Here is a 21,991-nt window from a genome sequence, read left to right as displayed (position 1 = left end):
TAGGAATCCTGCATTAGGAGCTGGTTAAGATGCTTCAAATGGTAGGAATCCTGCATTAGGAGCTGGTTAAGATGCTTCTAATGGGATGAGATTCTGCTTTTCCTCTATAAGGGGTGTTTAATGAAACGTGGTCCCACTGCAGGAGTGCCCAAGCTTTCATGGAACTTCATGGAACCTTGTGGGCCATGTTTAAGCCCAGGTTGTCCTCTTTTGGCGCAGCTTAGACTGGGGTAATTTTAGCGGGGGGCGGGGGGGGGCGCAGGGAGGGGTTTAGACAAATTTGCCAAAGCTGTAGGGACACGGGGCTCAACATCTTTTCCCATCTGTCACTGCCACACTATAGTATGTACGATCTACCGGATGCACTGCAGAAAATCACCACGGTTACATTGACAACACCTCCCTCCTCTGCGACCGAGAAGGACAATGTTGTGGGAACACCCGCACCTCCAAGTCATGCACTGGCATGTATCGCAATTCCTTGATCGTCGCTGAGTCAAAACCCTGGAATTCCCATGGTAACTGCATTTCGGGAACGCCGTCACCACACTGTCTGCAGCGGTTCAAGTAGGCGGCTCACCACCACCTTCTCAAGGACAACTAGGGATGGGCAGTAAATGCCAGGCCTTACCCACATTCCAAGAATGAACAAAAAGAAAAATGATAAATTCAGGATTGATATCAGGACATTCTTCACATAAAGAGTCATCAACACTTGGAATGGACTCCCGGACAGAAGAGTGGAGGCGAAAATCCTGGAATCGTTTAACAACTAATTAGATGCTGCAATGTGGAGGAACACTTCTGGAAAGACGAACTCAACCGTAATTGTCTTGTGACCTTGTGAAATGGCGGCCAGGACTGACACGTCCCAAATCATTATTTAAATAAAGTGCCAACTTGAAGTTAGGTGTCTCCTCCACCACCAGCTTTGCCCGACAGAAACTGCATTGGGGACACTAGGTGGGCAGGAAGTCTGGCCATTTTCCGCTCCCTATCCACCTGTTTTAGGCCATAAAATTTAAATCAACGCTCCCATTAATTTGCAAATAAATGAAAGTTTGTTGATTCTTTCAAGCCGGTCTTGTCCAAACCTATCTGATGCTACGTCTGGCCTCAGGCACAGTCTTCCACAGCCACAGTGAGCTGGCCCTTATCCTTTATCGCTGTTGACGAGAGACCCCAGAATGCCAGGGTTAGAAAGAGGAGGTGAGAAGCCAACACAGTACCAATTTTCATTTATGCTCCTCACAGAGGTGAACCCCTCAACACTTTACAAAGGGTTGCGGAGGAGATGAAGGGTTAAGAGGGGGTGCGGGGGAGGGAATCAAAAATACAGTTGAAGAGGTAGGTTTTCAAGGAATGTTTTTGAAAGGAGTGAGGTAGTGAGATGTGGTAAATCGGAAAGTAGTGACTAGGTGACACCAGATTTGAGTTTCGAAAACCTGTGGGAGGAAAATTACATGATTCATTGGGCCTATCTAATTACAGTGTAAGGAGCTTGCTGATGTGTTGCATTCCAACGAGGGGCTCTAGTTTCTCTGTGGCAACAGTCCGTGTCAGTTCAAGGCATCTGGTAATCTGGAATGATCAACACGTGGGCCTTTGCTGAAATGCCCGTCTCGCCCGCAGCCCAGGGTTCACCCTCCCTTCTGCCTCTTTCCTCAATGCCCTCTCTTGAAGGTGTGACTCTTACTTGGGGGGACGGTTTCCATGGATACCCACCGTGTTCTGCTTCCTTGCTCAAGCAGCCTAGACGGTGCCTAGATGGGGAATTTTCTCCGGCTAGTTGACCCCCCGGTTTTCTTATGCCCTTCCCAGCCTAGGGGCATTGAGACCAATTGTTGTGCCCTAACTTGGCACCCCAGCTGACATCATCTGACCCAACACAGACTGGGAATGGAACCAACAACATTTATATTGTGCCTTTAACGCAATAAAACATCCCAAGGCACCTCACAGGAGCGCAGAAATTTGACACCGAGTCACATGAGATATTAGGGACAGCTGACCAAAGACTTGGTGAGAGGTGGGTTTTAAGGAGCCTCTTAAAGAAGGAGGAGAGAGAGGCGGAGAGGTTTAGGGAGGGAATTCCAGAGCTCAGGGCCCAGGGCAGCTGAAGGCACGGCCGCCAGTGGTGGGGCGAAGGGAGTGGGGGATGCAAAAGAGGCCAGAATTGGAGGAACGCAGAGATCTCGGAGGGTTGTAGGGCTGGAGGAGATTACAGAGGTAGGGAGGGGTGAGGCCATGGAGGGATTTGAACACGAGGGACCTTCCTGGTTTGTGTAGCACTGTACCTCACTGGGCAATGCCTTTAACAACTGGCTACTGGAGGAGAGTGGGAAGTGGGGACACTATTAGAATTTTAAGATGATCCCTCTTAGAAAGACAGGACTTGACTTCGCTGAATCACAGGTCCTGATTCACAATAAGTCAGAGATTCTTCGGAAACGAGTTGGTGAATGGATCAGATGAAGGAGTTGGGGGGGGCGGAGCTGTCTCCTCTCCAAACACACCCTCCTACCATTGGCAAACAGGGTGGGATGTTCAGGTATTTCTGCCCCGCGGCTACACTGTGCTGTTGAAAAACAAAAACGTTCCAACTCCAGCCCATTAAAAGGGAACATCAGTGCAGGGCCTTCCATCTTGGGCCTGACTTACCTTGTAGGGCTGCCTCGATAGTTGTCGAGAGACACCAGGAAACCCCACTTGAGGAAGGGGTTTCAAGGACTACACCAGGCTGGTATTTTGCTTGTGGGCCAATATTTATCCCTCAACCTACATCACTAAAACAGGTTATCTGGTCGTTATCAATTGCTGTTTGTTGGAGCTTGCTGAGTGTAAATTGGCTGCCGTGTTTCCTACATAACAACAGTGACTACACTTCAAAAGTACTTCATTGGCTTTAAAGCCCTTAGGGGCATCCTGAGGTTATGAAAGGCGCTATATAAATGCAAGTTCCTTCTTTCTTTCTGACTGATGTAAAATAAATCTTGTGATCTGAAATGAAAGAAAGAGACTAACCACTAAGAAGCCAGAATATCTCCTAAACAGGAGCAAAAGCTCTTCCAGTCTCTGGTTCGCTGAGTGGGGGGGGTGGGGGGGGGGAGGAGGGGAAGTGAAACAGCTCTGGGCATCCGGGCACAAACGGAAGCCTCTGGCTGGTCCTGGAACGATTTTAGCATCATGAATTCGAGCCATTGCAAGCAGCCGTTTTTAACAGGAACCCTCTCCGGGCCCACCCGACAGTAGCACACGTGCCTATATGTACACGCCCATAGGAATCCTCCGACCTCCCTACTCCCTGCATCTTTTTGGAAACCCCGTCCAAGAAGCCAGCGCTGCCAGGTTACCCAGCGAGGGCCACCTCCTGCCCCAGTTTCCCCTCCCTCCGGCCTTGACGTCATTCCCACCGGCAATAGTTTCTCTCTATCTACCCTGTCGACTCCTTTTAATCATCTTGTACACCTCAATTAGACCACCCTTTAATCTTCTACCAAACCCACCACCCCCCCCCCCCGCCCCGAGTTAGAATATTGACCCCACCACGTAGCAAAGTCCAGGCAAAACATTAATCTTGTCGAGTACATGGAACCAAAACCGGTTTCGAGCCTCCGGGGCACATTCCGAGACTCTCGGGTTTGCAGCCGGCCGGGATCGTACCCGCCTGAATTAATGCTCTTTTATTTGCCTCGCTCTGTCTCTGCTCGAGGAGAGGCGGGTTTGACAGGCGCTGCTGTTACCTACTCTTGCTGTGCGGCCGGGCTGCAGCATTTTGTGGGCATCAGCTGACAGGGTCTCGCGCAGCGGCTGATTGACGAGTGAGTCTTGTCTCGGGGTTCCATTCCAGTTCTCAGAAAGGAGTAAAAATATTTTTAACTAATCGCGTTTTTGCAGCTAGATATTTTTTTTAAAAATGGGATTTCCCCTCCATGTTTAAAAAGAGATAAAGGCTCTTCTTGGAGTTGACCATATGAGGAGCCTCCAAAGCCACAGATCCCTTCTGCTCATGATGGCGCTGAAGTAAATGTCCAAAAGGGCTGGGCAACCTCCAGTAACTCTGCATCTGGCCATTCTTCGTGCGTAAGGCTAGATGGTCATTGACAGTCGGCTGTTGGGCCATGACGGCGTCACATGCTCGATTTTGTCGTGTCCACCCCCCACCCAAATACGCTCCAGCAGGAGTCACTGCGTACCGATCAGACGTGGGACCGCTACCTGATCGTTATTCCCCTTCATCCAAAGGCGTTGAAGCTAACTGTAGCGTGTCCTGCTCTCGTCCCGTCTGAGATCAGCGAACTCAACAACAACCTGCATTTATACAGCACCTTTAACATAGTAAAATGTCCCCAGGGAGCTTCACAGCAGTGTAAATCAGGTAAAGTTTGACACCGAGCCACATAAGGAGATATTAGGACAGGCGACCAAATGCTTGGTCAAAGAGGTGGGTTTTAAGGAGCGTCTTAAAGGAGGAGAGAGAGAGGCGGAGAGGTTTAGGGAGGGAATTCCAGAGCTTAGGGCCCAGGCAGCTGAAGGCACGGCCGCCAATAGCGGAGCAAAGGAAGTTGGGGATGGGCAAGAGGCCAAAGATGGGGGAACACATAGATCCTGGAGGGTTTTAGGGCTGGAGGAGGTTACAGAGATGGGGAGGGGGCGAGGAGGCCATGGAAGGATTTGAAAACAAGGATGAGAATGAGGTGTTGCTAAACTGGGAGCCAGTGTGGGTCAGCGAGCACAGGGGGTGATGGGTGAACGGGACTTGGTGTGAGTTAGGATACAGGGGGGGGGGGGGGCAGCACAGACTGGGATAATGCCGGCCTCAATGGCTCCGTTCCATTTGTGGCAGTGATTGAACCATTGGGGGAATCTTCGAGTTGCTGGATTTCAAGTGCTCGTTATTTAAGGAATGTCCAATCAGATTATGTTGCTGGGCGGAGGAGCTGCGGCTCATTCACTCTGTTCCCTTTCCTCTGTCAGAGATCAAGAAGAACTGGTCAGACCATGGGCTGTGGTGGGAGCAGAAAAACAGCTGGGTCCTCAAAACCAACTGGACGCTGGACAAGTGCGGGATCCAGGCAGACGCCAAGCTCCTCTTCACAACTCAGCACAAATCGTTACAGCTGAAGCTCCCCAATATGAAGACTGTGAGGCTGAAAGCAAGCTTCTCCAGCCCCGTCTTCAGATCCATCATCGGCATCTGTAAAATACTCAGTAAGTCTTTTCCTGATTCTCTTTCTGCATCCATTCTGCCCCTCCCCTACTTTGTCTTCCCATTCTCCTCCTCTCTTCTTCCTCCGTCTCTCCCTCCTGTCCCCACTCCTCCGTCCTCCCACTCCTCCATCCTCCCACTCCTCCGTCCTCCCCTTCATCGTCCTCCCCTCCTTTTCTTCCCCTTCCTCTCCCTCCTCCCCTCCTCCTTGCTCCACCTCCCTTTGCTCCCTTCCCTCCTGATCCTTCTCTTCCCCCCCCCCCCCCCCCACCTTCCTCTCTCTTATCCAGGGGATTTTAGTTGTAGAGCCGTTACACTCATGTCTGGGAAAATGGGACAACTCACCCTCTAATGAATCTCCACCTGAGTCTCTGCCAGGCTCAGGACACTGAATAGCTGTCAAGATAAGGAAACTGTTCAAAATGAGTCAGTTTGATCCCAGACCAACACTGGCCAGGACACCGGAGAGAACTCTCCCCTGCTCTTCTTCCAATAGTGGCCGTGGGATCTTTTACATCCACCTGAGAGGGGCAGACAGGGCCTCGGTTTAACATCTCATCCAAAAGACGGCACCTCCAACAGTGCAGCACTCCCTCAGTACTGCACTGGGAGTGTCGGCCTGGATTATGTGCTCAAGTCTCCTGAGTGGGACTTGAACCTACGACCTTCTGCCTCAGAAACGAGAGTGCGACCCACTGAGGCATGGTTGGCACCTCAAGCCAAGTTAATAATGAAACGCCACAGAGGCTGCAAGTTATGGCGGGTGGATCTTTTGCTCTTCGCTTTCCTGCACTCACTACACAACTGGTTTGGACCTGTTTTGCAAAGCATGTGGACTTCCGAGACAAGATGGAACAATCTGAGACCGTTCGTGTAGCAACATTGCCATAGGTTGGACATCACAGGCAGCGCAGCGGGGAGGGGCTCGAGTCTCACCACTCTGGCCTTCCAGCAGACCATCGCTCACTCATTTTTTAACTTGTTTGTCAGGTATCCGACATCCGGAGGAGTTGTCGCTCCTGAAACCGGCAGAGGACCCGAACCAGAAGAAAAAGAAGAAGGACAAGGACAATGAGTCGGAGGAGGAGGTGGTGGATTTGGAAAGTCTCACAGCGCCGACAGGGTCACAAAGTAATTATCAAAATTTTCCAGCCGTAAACTTCGAAGATACATTTTAAAGTGATCAGCTTGTTTTGCAAGTGTCTTGAGTGATAGAAACTGAACTGGAGAGACTGGAGAAGCTGGGGTTGTTCTCCTTAAGAGTAGAAAAGGTTAAGAAGAGATTTAATCGAGGTGTTCAAAATCATGAGGGGTTTTGATAGAGTAAAGAGGGAGAAACTGTTTCCAGTGACAGGAGGGTCGGTAACCAGAGGACACAGATTTAAGATAATTGGCAAAAGAACCAGAGGGGGAGATGAGGAGAAATCTTTTTACACAGCGAGTTGTGATGATCTGGAATGCGCTGCCTGAAAGGGCGGTGGAAGCAGATTCAATAATAACTTTCAAAAGGGAATTGGATAAATACTTGAAAATTGGATAAATATTTGAAAAGGGGCATACGACAGGTGTCAGGTTGATAACACAAGTGAGAACCAGGCAGAATATAGAAAGTTCAGAGGGGAAGTGAAAAAGGAAATAAGAGGGGCAAAGAGAGAGTATGAGAATAGACTGGCAGCCAACATAAAAGGGAATCCAAAAGTCCTCTACAGACATGTTAACAGTAAACGGGTAGTAAGAGGAGGGGTGGGGCCAATTAGGGACCAAAAAGGAGATCTGCGCTTGGAGGCAGTGGGCATGGCTGAGGTACTAAATCAGTACTTTGCATCGGTCTTACCAAGGAAGAAGATGCTGCCAGAGTCTTGGTAAAGGGAGGTATAGTTATGATACTGGATAGGCTAAAAATTGAGAAAGAAGAGGTACTAGAAAGGCTAGCTGTACTTAAAATAGATAAGTCACCTGTTCTGGATGGGATGCATCCTAGGATGCTGAGGGAAGTAAGGGGGGAAATTGCGGAGGTCCTGGCCATAATCTTCCAGACAATCTTAGATACAGGGGTGGTGCCAGAGGACTGGAGGATTGCAAATGTTACAACCTTTATTCAAAAAAGGGTGTAAGGATAAACCCAGCAACTATAGGCCAGTCACTTTAACCTTGGTGGTGGATTGATTAGGGAAAGCCGGCCACGGATTTGTTAAAGGCAAATCGTGTTTAACTAACTTGATAGAGTTTTTTGATGAGGTAACAGAGAGGGTCGATGAGGACAATGCAGTTGATGTGGTGTATATGGACTTTCAAAAAGCATTTGATAAGGTGCCACGTGGTAGGCTTGCTATTAAGATTGCGGCCCATGGAATAAAGGGGGCAATAGCAACATGGATACAGAATTGGCTAAATGACAGGAAACAGAGAGTAGTGGTGAACGGTTGTTTCTCGGACTGGAGGGAGGTGTACAGTGGTGTTCCCCAGGGGTTGGTGCTGGGATCACCACTTTTTTTGATATATATTAATGACTTGGACTTGGGAGTTCAGGGCACAATTTCAAAATTTGCGGATGACACAAAACTTGGAAGGGTAGTGAACAGTGAAGAGGATAGCGACAGACTTCAAGAGGACACAGACAGGCTGGTGGGATGGGCGGACACGTGGCAGATGCGGAAAAATGCGAGGTAATGTATTTCAGTAGAAAAAATGAGGGGAGGCAATATAAACTAGAGGGCACAATTCTAAAAGGGGTGGAGGAACAGAGGGATCTGGGAGGTGTATGTGTATAAATCGTTGAAGGTGGCAGGGCAGGTTGAGAAAGCGGTTAAAAAAGAATACAGGGTCCTGAGCTTTATAAATAGAGGCATAGAGTACAAAAGTATGGAAGTCGTGATCAACCTTTATAAAACACTGGTTCGGCCACAACTGGAGTATTGTGTCCAGTTCTGGGCACCACACTTTAGGAAGGATGTGAGGGTGCAGAGGAGATTTACTAGAATGATTCCAGGGATGAGGGACTTAAATTACGTGGATAGACTGGAGAAGCTGGGATTGTTCTCCTTGGACCAGAGAAGGTTGAGAGGAGATTTGATAGAGGCGTTCAAAATCACGAAGGGTCCAGACAGAGTGGATAGAGAGAAACTGTTCCCATTGGCGGAAGGATCAAGAACTAGAGGGCATAGATTTAAGGTGATTGGCAAAAGAACCAAAGGTGACATGAGGGAAAAACTTTTTTACCCAGCGAGTGGTCGGGATCTGGAATGCACTGCCCGAGGGAGTGGTGGAGGCAGATTCAATCATGGCCTTCAAAAGGGAACTGGATAAGTACCTGAAACGAAAAAATGTGCAGGGCTACGGGGATAGGGCGGGGCAGTGGGACTAGCCGGATTGCTCATGCACAGAGCCGGCGCGGTCTCGATGGGCCGAATGGCCTCCTTCTGTGCTGTAACCTTCTATGATTCTATGATAAGGAGAAAGGGAGAAAATTGCAGGGCTGTGGGGAAAGAGCAGGGGATTGGGAATAATTGGATAGCTCTTTCAAAGAGCCGGCACAGGCACGATGGGCCGAGTGGCTTCGTTCTGTGCTGTATGATTCTGACTCTGTGAGTGGTTTCAAGCTTTTAATTTCCGTTTTTTAAACCATAAAAGCTTGATTTCACTCTATTACTGCCTGATTGATTCTGTCTTCCTTCTGTGCTGTATGAGTCTATGATTCCATGAGTATGCGTCACTTGAGTGATGATTTTGGACCGATCAGACCATACCATTATTATCAGGCCAGCTTGATAACTGTTGGATTTCCCTGATCTCACTTCTCCCCACCAAACCCCCAGTGGAATTTCTCACTTGCAAGACATTTTTACAGAATTGTAAAGTACTTTTAACTGGTGCAGTCCCCCTGCTTCCCAGGCACTGGCAGGGACTGGAGAGTGTCGGACTCTCCCATTCACTGGTCACACTGGTGCTGGCGCAGATCCTTTTAACATGGTCGCTACACATCTTCTTACTTCTCCTCTCTCTGCCTGAAAGGGGCTGACTGTTCACAGGTCTGGACACCATCCAGCACCTCACCAAAGGCGAGCCTATTTGACCATGAAGGGCCTCACAGGACAGGGAGGGGAGAAGTCGGCCAGGGTTCCCCTCCCTCTCCCTCGCACTGCCCTCCCTCCCTCCCCCTCGCACTGCCCTCCCTCCCTCCCCCTCGCACTGCCCTCCCTCCCTCCCCCTCGCACTGCCCTCCCTCCCTCCCCCTCCCACTGCCCTCCCTCCCTCCCCCTTGCACTGCCCTCCCTCTCCTCCTCGCACTGCCCTCCCTCTCCTCCTCGCACTGGCCTCCCTCCCCCTCGCACTGCCCTCCCTCCCTCCCCCTCGCACTGCCCTCCCTCCCTCCCCCTCGCACTGCCCTCTCTCCCTCCCCCTCGCACTGCCCTCCCTCCCTCCCCCTCGCACTGCCCTCCCTCCCTCCCCCTCGCACTGCCCTCCCTCCCTCCCCCTCGCACTGCCCTCCCCCTCCCCCTCCCACTGCCCTCCCCCTCCTCCTCCAACTGCCCTCCCCCTCCTCCTCCCACTGCCCTCCCCCTCCTCCTCCCACTGCCCTCCCCCTCCTCCTCGCACTGCCCTCCCCCTCCTCCTCGCACTGCCCTCCCTCTCCTCCTCGCACTGCCCTCCCTCCCCCTCGCACTGCCCTCCCTCCCTCCCTCCCCCTCGCACTGCCCTCCCTCCCTCCCCCTCCCACTGCCCTCCCTCCCTCCCCCTCGCACTGCCCTCCCCCTCCCCCTCCCACTGCCCTCCCCTTCCCCCTCCCACTGCCCTCCCCCTCCTCCTCACACTGCCCTCCCTCGCCTCCTCCCACTGCCCTCCCCCTCCCCCTCCCACTGCCCTCCCTCCTCCTCCCACTGCCCTCCCACTCCTCCTCCCACTGCCCTCCCCCTCCTCCTCGCACTGCCCTCCCTCTCCTCCTCGCACTGCCCTCCCTCCCCCTCGCACTGCCCTCCCTCCCTCCCCCTCGCACTGCCCTCCCCCCCTCCCCCTCGCACTGCCCTCCCTCCCTCCCCCTCGCACTGCCCTCCCTCCCTCCCCCTCGCACTGCCCTCCCTCCCTCCCCCTCGCACTGCCCTCCCTCCCTCCCCCTCGCACTGCCCTCCCCCTCCCCCTCCCACTGCCCTCCCCCTCCCCCTCCCACTGCCCTCCCCCTCCTCCTCACACTGCCCTCCCTCGCCTCCTCCCACTGCCCTCCCCCTCCTCCTCCCACTGCCCTCCCCCTCCTCCTCGCACTGCCCTCCCCCTCCTCCTCCCACTGCCCTCCCCCTCCTCCTCCCACTGCCCTCCCTCTCCTCCTCCCACTGCCCTCCCTCTCCTCCTCCCACTGCCCTCCCTCCCCCTCCCACTGCCCTCCCCCTCCTCCTCCCACTGCCCTCCCCCTCCTCCTCCCACTGCCCTCCCCCTCCTCCTCCCACTGCCCTCCCCCTCCTCCTCCCACTGCCCTCCCTCTCCTCCTCCCACTGCCCTCCCTCTCCTCCTCCCACTGCCCTCCCTCTCCTCCTCCCACTGCCCTCCCTCTCCTCCTCCCACTGCCCTCCCCCTCCTCCTCCCACTGCCCTCCCTCTCCTCCTCCCACTGCCCTCCCTCTCCTCCTCCCACTGCCCTCCCTCTCCTCCTCCCACTGCCCTCCCCCTCCTCCTCCCACTGCCCTCCCTCGCCTCCTCCCACTGCCCTCCCTCGCCTCCTCCCACTGCCCTCCCTCGCCTCCTCCCACTGCCCTCCCTCTCACTGTCCCAAAAGTCAGACTACAGCTCAGGTGAGCTTGCGTATAGACGTACATCCATTTAGGGTACCCTTCTGTGCCGAGTAAGCTGAGACCAAGTTCTTTTTCATCCTAGACCAGAGGTACAATCATCCCAGTGGAGCCCACTACTTGAGGGACACCCCTGAGGGGGAGGCTGGCTACAGGATACTGGCCGTCAGCCAGCCCAATGTGTCACCAGAGGTCATGGCAAAGATGAACAGGCCGAGCTCGCTGACCGACAAGGCCCAGGTCCACAACAGGTGAGAGGGGTTTGAGCTTTAAAGGGCCGGTGACCTGTCCTTGGAAAACTGGGGTGGGGGTTGGAATTTTCTTCCACATCGCGTGCGGCATCGCCACAGTGAGATTTAGATTGGATTCGTTGCAAATTAAGTACAAAACGGTCTCTTCTAAGAATGAGATGCCTGTGCATGGATGGATGAGACTGGCAGAGTCCCAGATAATGGAAGTGGAAACTCACAAACACGTTACAATCCCCTCGGATTGTCTCCCATACAGTAGATTGCTGCTCGGAGGTGGACAGGTCAGTGCGGCAGATCTAGTGTTGGTGAGAAATTCTCGGTGTGAATTCTGGGTTGGCCGCTTGTTTGGTTTTGTTCAGGAGCCGGTCGGGTTGTGAAACTGCCAGCACAGGAGCCGTGTTGTTATTTAATACTGAAGAGTTGAAACCTTGAGTCCAGCGTCCATCACTGCCTCCCTCATTCCCTCTCCCCCACTGCCCTCCCGTACATCCATCGCTGTGTCCCAGGGGCCAGTTGCCCTACACACACCATCCCGACTTGGAAATATATCGGCCGTTCCTTCATCGTCGCTGGGTCAAAATCCTGGAACTCCCTCCCTAACAGCACTGTGGGAGAACCGTCACCACACGGACTGCAGCGGTTCAAGAAGGCGGCTCGCCACCACCTTCTCAAGGGGCAATTAGGGATGGGCAATAAATGCCGGCCTCGCCAGCGACACCCACATCCCATGAACGAATAAAAAAAAAACAATCCCCCCCTCCCCCCCCCCCCCACTCGTGCCTGATTACACGATTGGATTCCGTTTGCTCGCACACTGCCCTCACTTCCTGGGCCTTTTCTTTTGGCAGGTGGCTGGATTCCTCCCGCTCGCTGATGTCACAGGGCATTAATGAGAATGACAAATTGCTGCTTCGCTTCAAATATTTCAGCTTCTTTGACCTGGACCCCAAGGTAAGGAGTGATTAGGGACTGATTCGGCGGTGGGAGGGAGGGGTAGGGGAGGAGCTGTCGCCCACCTCTTCCTGTCTGTAAACAACATCACAACAGTGACTACACTGCAAAAGTACCTCATCGGTTGTGAAGTGCTTTGGGACGTCCTGAGATTGTGAAAGACGCTACAGAAATGTCCCCTTTTACACAGCACCTTCTCATTCAATAATTCCGAACACTTTCCTCTTCATTGCTTCCTAAGGCCCTCCCCTTCTTTACTCATTACCGTCCTCTCTTTCATTTCTCCTTAAGGGGCCGCCGCTCCCACCTCATCGCCAGATATTTCTGCAAACCCTGACTATTTTGCTGCCTGTCTGTGTAGATCGCTGTCTCCTTCTGCCTGTTTATCTTGCTGCACCTGTGTACGTTTCCATGTCTGTGTGCTGCCCTCTCTCTTTCTGTCCGTCTGTGTGTTTCTGTCACTCTGTGTGTATGAGACACTCTTCCTCCTTGTGAGTCAGTCTGCCCACCCGTCTCTCCCGTACTTGCTACTCTCGCGGAATAAACACCAAAGGTCCTGGAGAAGATCGCCGGCTGTTTTGAAAGTGGCCAAGGCATGTGACAGTACAGAACCTTACAGTCCAGTGGGGGAAATGGGGCGTCAGGTCCCCTGCCCACACTCGTACTGTGAGAATGCAATATTCAGCAGAGTATGATGTTAAGAATAGCCACTAAAACACTACTCTGATCCCTAACCTGTTGCTGTCTCTTGTCCTTCAGTATGATGTGGTGCGGATAAACCAGCTGTATGAACAGGCACGGTGGGCTGTCCTCCTCGAGGAGATTGAGTGTACAGAGGAGGAGATGATGATGTTTGCTGCTCTGCAGGTACTAGATGTTTTAGCATGGGTTAGATACAGAGTAAAGCTCCCTCTACACTGTCCCATCAAACACTCCCAGGGCAGGTACAGCACGGGTTAGATACAGAGTAAAGCTCCCTCTACACTGTCCCATCAAACACTCCCGGGGCAGGTACAGGGTTAGATACAGAGTAAAGCTCCCTCTACACTGTCCCATCAAACACTCCCAGGGCAGGTACAGGGTTAGATACAGAGTAAAGCTCCCTCTACACTGTCCCATCAAACACTCCCAGGGCAGGTACAGCATGTGTTGGATACCTGTGCTGCTGTGTACGAGCCACTAGGTGGTAGACGGCAGCAGGCTGGGGACAGCAAGCCCTCTGGTCCTTCGGTCCTGCACTCCCCAGACTGAGAGACAAGGTGGAGATCAGCAGTTCGGGATATCCGGGGGAATGGAGCCGTTCCCACTGTTTGTGAGGTGTAAACTTTACCCTTGATGTGCACAAAGGTTGAGCTTTTTCTGGGTAATGCAATAAAATTCATTTTTTTAAATTCCAGTACCACATAAACAAACGGTCGCAGTCAGGGGAGGCAGAGGAAGTTCACAAGGACTCGGAGCTGGATGAAGTGGAGGCTGCCCTCTCCACACTGGAAGTTAAACTGGAGGGATCGAACCCTAAAGACGTCCTGGTGAGGACGGACTGTGTCTGCATCTGCACCTGTGCTGGCATGTGTGCAGATGTCTTTATATGTGTGTGTACATGTATGCCATTTGTATATGTTTCTGTTTCTGTATGTGTTTGTATGTTCATGTACATGCATATATGTCTGTACATATGTGCAGATGTGTACATGCGCGTGTTTAGAGGGCGCGGTGTTTAGAGGGAGCGGTGTTTAGAGGGCGCGGTGTTTAGAGGGCGCGGTGTTTAGAGGGCGCATGTTTAGAGGGCGCGGTGTTTAGAGGGAGCGTGTTTAGAGGGAGCGTGTTTAGAGGGAGCGGTGTTTAGAGGACGCGGTGTTTAGAGGGCGCGGTGTTTAGAGGGCGCGTGTTTAGAGGGCGCATGTTTAGAGGCGCCGTGTTTAGAGGGCGTGTGTTTAGAGGCGCCGTGTTTAGAGGGAGCGTGTTTAGAGGGAGCGTGTTTAGAGGGAGCGTGTTTAGAGGCGCCGTGTTTAGAGGGGCCGTGTTTAGTGGGAGCGTGTTTAGAGGGCGCGTGTTTAGAGGCGCCGTGTTTGGAGGGAGCGTGTTTAGAGGGAGCGTGTTTAGAGGGAGCGTGTTTAGAGGGCGCGTGTTTAGAGGCGCGTGTTTAGAGGCGCCGTGTTTAGAGGGGCCGTGTTTAGTGGGAGCGTGTTTAGAGGGCGCGTGTTTAGAGGGAGCGTGTTTAGAGGGAGCGTGTTTAGAGGCGCCGTGTTTAGAGGGAGCGTGTTTAGAGGCAGCGTGTTTAGAGGGAGCGTGTTTAGAGGCGCGTGTTTAGAGGGGCCGTGTTTAGAGGGGCCGTGTTTAGAGGGAGCGTGTTTAGAGGGAGCGTGTTTAGAGGGAGCGTGTTTAGAGGCGCCGTGTTTAGAGGGAGCGTGTTTAGAGGGGCCGTGTTTAGAGGGGCCGTGTTTAGAGGGGCCGTGTTTAGAGGGAGCGTGTTTAGAGGGAGCGTGTTTAGAGGGAGCGTGTTTAGAGGCAGCGTGTTTAGAGGGGCCGTGTTTAGAGGGGCCGTGTTTAGAGGGGCCGTGTTTAGAGGGAGCGTGTTTAGAGGGAGCGTGTTTAGAGGGAGCGTGTTTAGAGGGGCCGTGTTTAGAGGGAGCGTGTTTAGAGGGAGCGTGTTTAGAGGGGCCGTGTTTAGAGGGAGCGTGTTTAGAGGGAGCGTGTTTAGAGGGAGCGTGTTTAGAGGGAGCGTGTTTAGAGGGAGCGTGTTTAGAGGGAGCGTGTTTGGAGGCAGCGTGTTTGGAGGCAGCGTGTTTAGAAGCATGCGCGGTGCGAGGCAGGGTTACCGCCCATGGTCGCTGTCCAGTGACACCTGCTGGATAGTTCAGGTGTTGGGAGAGGGGCCGCATCAGACTCGGCTGTGATGCCTTTCCAGTTCGAATAACTTGCTGACAAGGCTCACGCGTGGAGAATGGGGCGGTGGAGGGTGCCCGCTTCTGATGAAACCCGTACAGCAGCACCTTTGGGAGATGAGGGGAGAAAGCGTAAATCTGATTACTTTCCCCCCCCCAAGAGTTTGGGAGGGGTGGAGAGGAGGGTGGTCTGAGGCTGCGAACGAACTTTAACTCTCACTGCCTCTTTTCCAGGACAGCATCACCTCGATTCCCGAGCTGAGAGACAACCTCAAGCTCTTCAGGTAAGTTGCATCACATGGACTGCGTTCCCAGAGCAGAATTTCATGGCATTCCGGGTTGCAGGATGAGAGGTGAGGTGAAACCAGCCCAGCCCAGCCTCGAGTTACCTCAAGCAGGCAAGGGGAAAAAAGTCAAATGAGTGAAAAGTAAATTTAGAATATGGATATTGGAGAAAGTTCAGTACTCAAAGGGTGACGCCCGCTTAGAATAATCTGCCCACTGAGGTGTTTGGGGAGTTCAGGTTGGAGTCGGATGCTGGGCTGGGTGAGTTAGGGTACAAGGAGAGACGGGCTTGCTGGGCAGAATAGCCCCTTCTTGCCCTTTGCACGTTTCCGCGCACTGAATTCCACAGGGAGTTGAAGATTGAAGCAGAGACTCTTTCTCGTTTCCACCCTCCCACCCCTAACACGCGCACACAGGGGTGCGGGGGGTCATCTGAAACAACTCTACCACCGTCTCGCCTGAGATCGGCCAACTCGGGGCTCGAGCCTGGGCTCGGATACTCCCTGGGTAAACTCACTGAGCCCCTGGGGATGGTGACTCAGGGCGTTCGCCGTCTTCAACTACACCCCACCACCCCCCCATTACACTTTACTGAAATCCTGGTGACTATAACCAATATCTGGATGGTAAATTTTTTACTGATACAATTTTAAAGGGGGTGCAGGATCCACGAGACCTGGGGGTGCACATCCACAAATCCTTGAAGGTGGCAGGGCTAGTTGAGAAGGCTGTTAAAAAAACATATGGGATCCTTGGCTTTACAGAGTCATAGAGTACAACAGCAAGGAGGTTATGTTATACCTTTATAAAACATTGATTAGGTCTCAGCTGGAATATTGTGTCCAATTCTGGGCACCGCACTTTAGGAAGGATGTCAAGGGCCATGGAGAGGGTGCAGAGGAGATTTACTAGAACGGTCCCAGGGATGAGGGACTTCAGTTATGTGGAGAGACTGGAGAAGCTGGGATTGTTCCCCTTGGAGCAGAGAAGGTTAAGGGGAGATTTAATAGAGGTATTCAAATTTATGAGGGGTTTTGATAGAGTAAATAAGGAGAGACTGTTTCCAGTGGCAGGAGGGTCAGTAACCAGAGGACACAGATTTAAGATAATTGGTAAAAGAACCAAAGGGGGAGATGAGGAGAATTTTTTTTTACGCAGCGAGTTGTGATGATCTGGAATGTGCTGCCTGAAAGGGCGGTGGAAGCAGATTCAATAGTAACTTTCAAAAGGGAATTGGGTAAATACTTAAAAAGGAAAAATTTGCAGGGCTGTGGGGAAAGAGCAGGGGGGAATGGGACTAATTGGATAGCTCTTTCAAAGAGCCGGCACAGGCTCGATGGGCCAAATGGCCTCTTTCTGTGCTGTAAGCTTCTATGATTCTAAACGGCCAATGGGACAATGAGACGGTCAGGGTACTTGAGGCAGGGACACACAGGGGCGACGGTCATTCCCATGGATTTAATACTTTTCCCGTTTTCCCTTTCTCCAGGCCCAAGAAGCTGACCCTCAAAGCTTACAAGCAGTACTGGTTTATATTTAAGGAAATGACCATCTCCTGCTACAAAAGCCAAGATACGTTTGGGGAGCCGATTCATCAGATGCACCTCAAGGGTGAGGATTTACAGAAGCTTCTAGGACATCTGGGTGGGGGGGGGGGGGAGGGTTCTACCCTTTGGCCTGGAGGGAGGATTGTAGAGCATACACAGCGGGCGGGGACACCTGGGGGCAGGTCACTGGGGAAATGGAAAGTGGGAATGCTGAGGAGCAAGAGGAGGGAACCCCCTTCCAGCCACGATGTAGCAGTGAGCCATCTGGACCAGGAAAGTCCCTGGTTCCAGCCCCACGGGGACTGCGTTGAGTCTGCTGATCTCATCCAGGGCAATAGTTAAAAGGCGTGACAATTGGCCTACAGGCTACAAGCTGTTCCTGATAGCACTTTTATTGAATTCATTCTCGGGGATGTGGGCATCACTGGCAAGGCCGGCACTTATTGCATATCCCCTAGTTGCCCCTGAGAAGGTGGTGACGGGCCTCTTTCTGTTTGGGTGACTTGCTAGGCCACTTCAGAGGGGCAGTTAAGAGTCAACCACATTGGTGTGGGACTGGAGTCACATATAGGCCCAGACCGGGTAAGGACGGCAGGTTTCCTTCCCTGAATGACATTAGTGAACCAGTTGGGTTTTTACGACAATCCGACAGCTTCATGGTCACTCTTACTGAGACCAACTTTTTATTCCCAGATTTTTTTAAACTGAATCCCGTGATGGGATTTGAACTCACGGATTATTAGTCCAGGCCTCTGGATTACTGGTCCGGGAACTTCACCACTACATGACCCACATCCTCCAGTGGAGGACTTACAATGCGTCACACGCAGCAGCAAAAGGAGGGTTTGCGTCCCTCCTTCAGACAGTCCGCGCGCGCTGGCCGAGACTGAACATTAACCCTGCCTCAACTTTCCCCCCCACCCCGCAGGTTGTGAGGTTGCTCCTGACGTCAACATCGCAGCTCAGAAGTTCTGCATCAAGCTGCTGATCCCAGCTCCGGAAGGGATGACCGAGGTCATCATACGCTGCGAGACTGTGAGTGGGGGTACACGGGGCTGGGGTCAAACGGGGGGTTGGGGGAAGGGTTTATTGGGTCGGTACAGGAACTGGGACAGACTGTGTGGTGAGGCCCACCATGATGCACGGTCTCGGTGAGCTGGGCACTAGGGTTATTCTCCAAACCCGCCCCCCCCCCAACAATGGAACATGCACCTTCCCCCCCCACCCTGCCGAGAGGTCAGGTCGGAGACTGAGTGGCAGCCAGTCTACCTCTTGTTCTATCCTCTAGGGAATGCGCAAGATCTGCACTGTGTCAGCCGTGTAGCACTCCTGCCTCTGAGTCAGAAGCTCGTGGGTTCAAGCGCCCACTCCAGAGACTTGAGCCCCATAATCCAGGCCGACATTCTATGGTGCCAGTACCGAGGGAGTGCTGCACTGTCGGAGGTGCCGTCTTTCGGATGAGATGTTAAACAGAGACCCCGTCTGCCCCTCTCGGGTGGACGAAAACGATCCCACGGTCACTATTTAGAAGAAGAGCAGGGGGAGTTCTCCCTGGTGTTCTGACCGATTTTTATCCCTCAACCAACATCAGTAAAACAGATTCTCTGGGTCATTATCACATTGCTGTTTGTGGGAGCTTGCTGTGTACAAATTGGCTGCTACGTTTCCTACATTACAACAGCGTAACTACATTTCAAAAAGTACTTCATTGGCTGCAAAGCACTTTGCGGTGTCTTGAGGTCGTGAAAGGCCCTATAGAAATGTGAGTCTTCCTTTGATCTGTGACTTTACTTACACTCTTTACCCATTCCAGTTACAGCCCCCTCCCTGCAGGAGGACCTGAGCCTCAGGTCCGCTCAGGTTTTGACACAGTCGGAGAATGTCAGTATAACCGGTGGGGACAGTCAGCTGCCGTGTCAGGAACTTTAAATGGTGGCTGGGGTTTTTTGGCTGGAGATTTAGTGATGCTGCCGAGCTCGGTCTTGCCACCAGAGGGCAGTGCCCCACATGCCGGGCTCGGTGTGGCCCCCGGGTGGCTGCTCGTGGAACAGCATCACAGACTCCTGGGAGCAGGTGAACCGTGAGCTGCCTCCCTCCACCTCTCAGCTGGGTGCAGCTTTAAATACCTTCCAAAGGAGATAGCTCAGGCGCTCGCTCCGCCTGTGGCACTGCCTGGTGTGGTACCAAGCTGGGGCAGCAGTGGACAAGCTGCAGTTGTCCTCAGAGCTCCTTAGGTTAGGATGGGGATAAAGCAGCCAGGACTCCTGCTCCTGATCACCATTGAACTCCCTGCGGTGTGCGGTTGTCAGGAGCGGCTGGGCCTTGGCTGTGATGCCCTCTTCAGTTGAATAGCCAGCCTGCACTCGTTCTGTCGGCTCACACGAGGGGCAGCTACCTGGGCGAGGTACTGGAGGGTGACTGCGGAACTGTACTCCGGCAAGAGTCGGACGGGAAAAAAATCTTCTTTAAAAATGAATTGGCAAAAGAACCAAAGCGGGGAGGTGAAGAGAATTTTTTTTTGCGCAGTGAGTTGTTATGATCTGGAACGCGCCGCCTGGAAGGGCGGTAGAAGCAGATTCAATAATAACTTTCAAAAGGGAATTCGATAAATACTTGGAAGGGGAGAAATTTTCAGGGCTACGGGGAAAGAGCAGGGGGAGTGGGACTAATGGGTTACCTCTTTCAAAGAGCCGGCACAGGCATGATGGGCCGAATGGCCTCCTTCCGTGCTGTATCATTTTATGATTCTTTGATTTAAAAAGGAGAACTTGTTGCTGACACCAGTGTTTGCCCATTGCCAGGAGGAACAGTATGCCAAATGGATGGCAGCCTGTCGGTTAGCAGCCAAGAATAAAACCATGGCAGACAGCTCCTACACCAGCGAGGTCCAGAGTATCCGCTCCTTCCTCACAATGCAGAAGGTCAACTCCAACTCGCAGGTGACCTCCGACGCCAACGCAGAGGACATCAACACAAAGTCGCTTGTGTCAATCAGATATCAGAAGAAGTACAAAGTCAAACAGGTACGGGAGCTCCCGTATATCACCCTGAGCCACGGTGCTCACTAACTCTAAAGAACTCTGCACTATGGACTGAGAGGACGTGGGTCTGTCATTCCCCCACATTCAGTGATGGGACGGGGGTCTGTGTCTGTGATTCCCCCACACACAGTGATAGGACGGGGGTCTGTGTCTGTGATTCCCCCACACACACAGTGATGGGACAGGGGTCTGTGTCTGTGATTCCCCCACACACAGTGATGGGACAGGGGTCTGTGTCTGTGATTCCCCCACACACAGTGATGGGACGGGGGGGTCTGTGTCTGTGATTCCCCCACACACACAGTGATGGGACAGGGGTCTGTGTCTGTGATTCCCCCACACACAGTGATGGGACGGGGGTCTGTGTCTGTGATTCCCCCACACACAGTGATGGGACAGGGGTCTGTGTCTGTGATTCCCCCACACACACTGATGGGATGGGGGGGTCTGTGTCTGTGATTCCCCCACACACAGTGATGGGACGGGGGTCTGTGACTGTGATTCCCCCACACACACTGATGGGATGGGGGGGTCTGTGTCTGTGATTCCCCCACACACACTGATGGGATGGGGGGGTCTGTGTCTGTGATTCCCCCACACACAGTGATGGGACGGGGGTCTGTGTCTGTGATTCCCCCACACAGTGATAGGACGGGGGTCTGTGTCTGTGGTTCCCCCACACAGTGATGGGATGGGGGTCTGTGTCTGTGATTCCCCCACACACAGTGATGGGACGGGGAGGTCTGTGTCTGTGATTCCCCCACACACAGTGATGGGACGGGGGGGTCTGTGTCTGTGATTCCCACCACACACAGTGATGGGACGGGGGTCTGTGTCTGTGGTTCCCCCACACAGTGATGGGACGGGGAGGTCTGTGTCTGTGATTCCCCCACACACAGTGATGGGACGGGGAGGTCTGTGTCTGTGATTCCCACCACACACAGTGATGGGACGGGGCTCTGTGTCTGTGATTCCCCCACACACAGTGATGGGACGGGGAGGTCTGTGTCTGTGATTCCCCCACACACAGTGATGGGACGGGGAGGTCTGTGTCTGTGATTCCCACCACACACAGTGATGGGACGGGGGGTCTGTGTCTGTGATTCCCCCACACACAGTGATGGGACGGGGAGGTCTGTGTCTGTGATTCCCACCACACACAGTGATGGGATGGGGGTCTGTGTCTGTAATTTCCCCCACACACAGTGGTGGGACGGGGGGTCTGTGTCTGTGATTCCCCCACACACAGTGATGGGACGGGGGGTCTGTGTCTGTGATTCCCCCACACACAGTGATGGGACGGGGGTCTGTGTCTGTGATTCCCCCACACACAGTGATGGGACGGGGGGGTCTGTGTCTGTGATTCCCCCACACACACATTGATGGGACAGGGGTCTGTGTCTGTGATTCCCCCACACACAGTGATGGGACGGGGGTCTGTGTCTGTGATTCCCCCACACACAGTGATGGGACGGGGGGGGTCTGTGTCTGTGATTCCCCCACACACACAGTGATGGGACGGGGGTCTGTGTCTGTGATTCCCCCACGCACAGTGATGGGACGGGGAGGTCTGTGTCTGTAATTCCCCCACACACACAGTGATGGGACAGGGGTCTGTGTCTGTGATTCCCCCACACACAGTGATGGGACGGGGGTCTGTGTCTGTGATTCCCCCACACACAGTGATGGGACGGGGGTCTGTGTCTGTGATTCCCCCACACACACATTGATGGGACAGGGGTCTGTGTCTGTGATTCCCCCACACACAGTGATGGGACAGGGGTCTGTGTCTGTGATTCCCTCACACACAGTGATGGGACAGGGGTCTGTGTCTGTGATTCCCTCACACACAGTGATGGGACGGGGAGGTCTGTGTCTGTAATTCCCCCACACACACAGTGATGGGACGGGGGGTCTGTGTCTGTGATTCCCCCACACACACAGTGATGGGACGGGGGTCTGTGTCTGTGATTCCCCCACACACACAGTGATGGGACAGGGGTCTGTGTCTGTGATTCCCCCACACACAGTGATGGGACAGGGGTC

The 21,991-nt window shown here is 53.2% G+C and overlaps 1 protein-coding gene across 1 annotated transcript in view; it reads left to right on the top strand.

Moving 5' to 3' along the window:
* Positions 1–21,991, top strand: part of LOC137306403 (fermitin family homolog 3-like) — a 37,265-nt gene that overhangs the window by 8,884 nt on the left and 6,390 nt on the right. The window contains exons 3-12 of the mRNA XM_067975575.1: positions 4,978–5,211; positions 6,200–6,340; positions 11,071–11,236; positions 12,085–12,187; positions 12,947–13,054; positions 13,585–13,716; positions 15,307–15,356; positions 16,847–16,968; positions 17,833–17,939; positions 19,706–19,927. Of these exons, the coding sequence (XP_067831676.1) occupies positions 4,978–5,211; positions 6,200–6,340; positions 11,071–11,236; positions 12,085–12,187; positions 12,947–13,054; positions 13,585–13,716; positions 15,307–15,356; positions 16,847–16,968; positions 17,833–17,939; positions 19,706–19,927 (1,385 nt within the window). The remainder of the gene's footprint in view (positions 1–4,977; positions 5,212–6,199; positions 6,341–11,070; positions 11,237–12,084; positions 12,188–12,946; positions 13,055–13,584; positions 13,717–15,306; positions 15,357–16,846; positions 16,969–17,832; positions 17,940–19,705; positions 19,928–21,991) is intronic.

This window comes from Heptranchias perlo, chromosome 43, assembly GCF_035084215.1.
Source record: "Heptranchias perlo isolate sHepPer1 chromosome 43, sHepPer1.hap1, whole genome shotgun sequence".
NCBI lineage: Eukaryota > Metazoa > Chordata > Chondrichthyes > Hexanchiformes > Hexanchidae > Heptranchias > Heptranchias perlo.
Note: the sequence above shows the minus strand (reverse complement) of the source record. Positions and strands in the feature narration are given on the sequence as shown.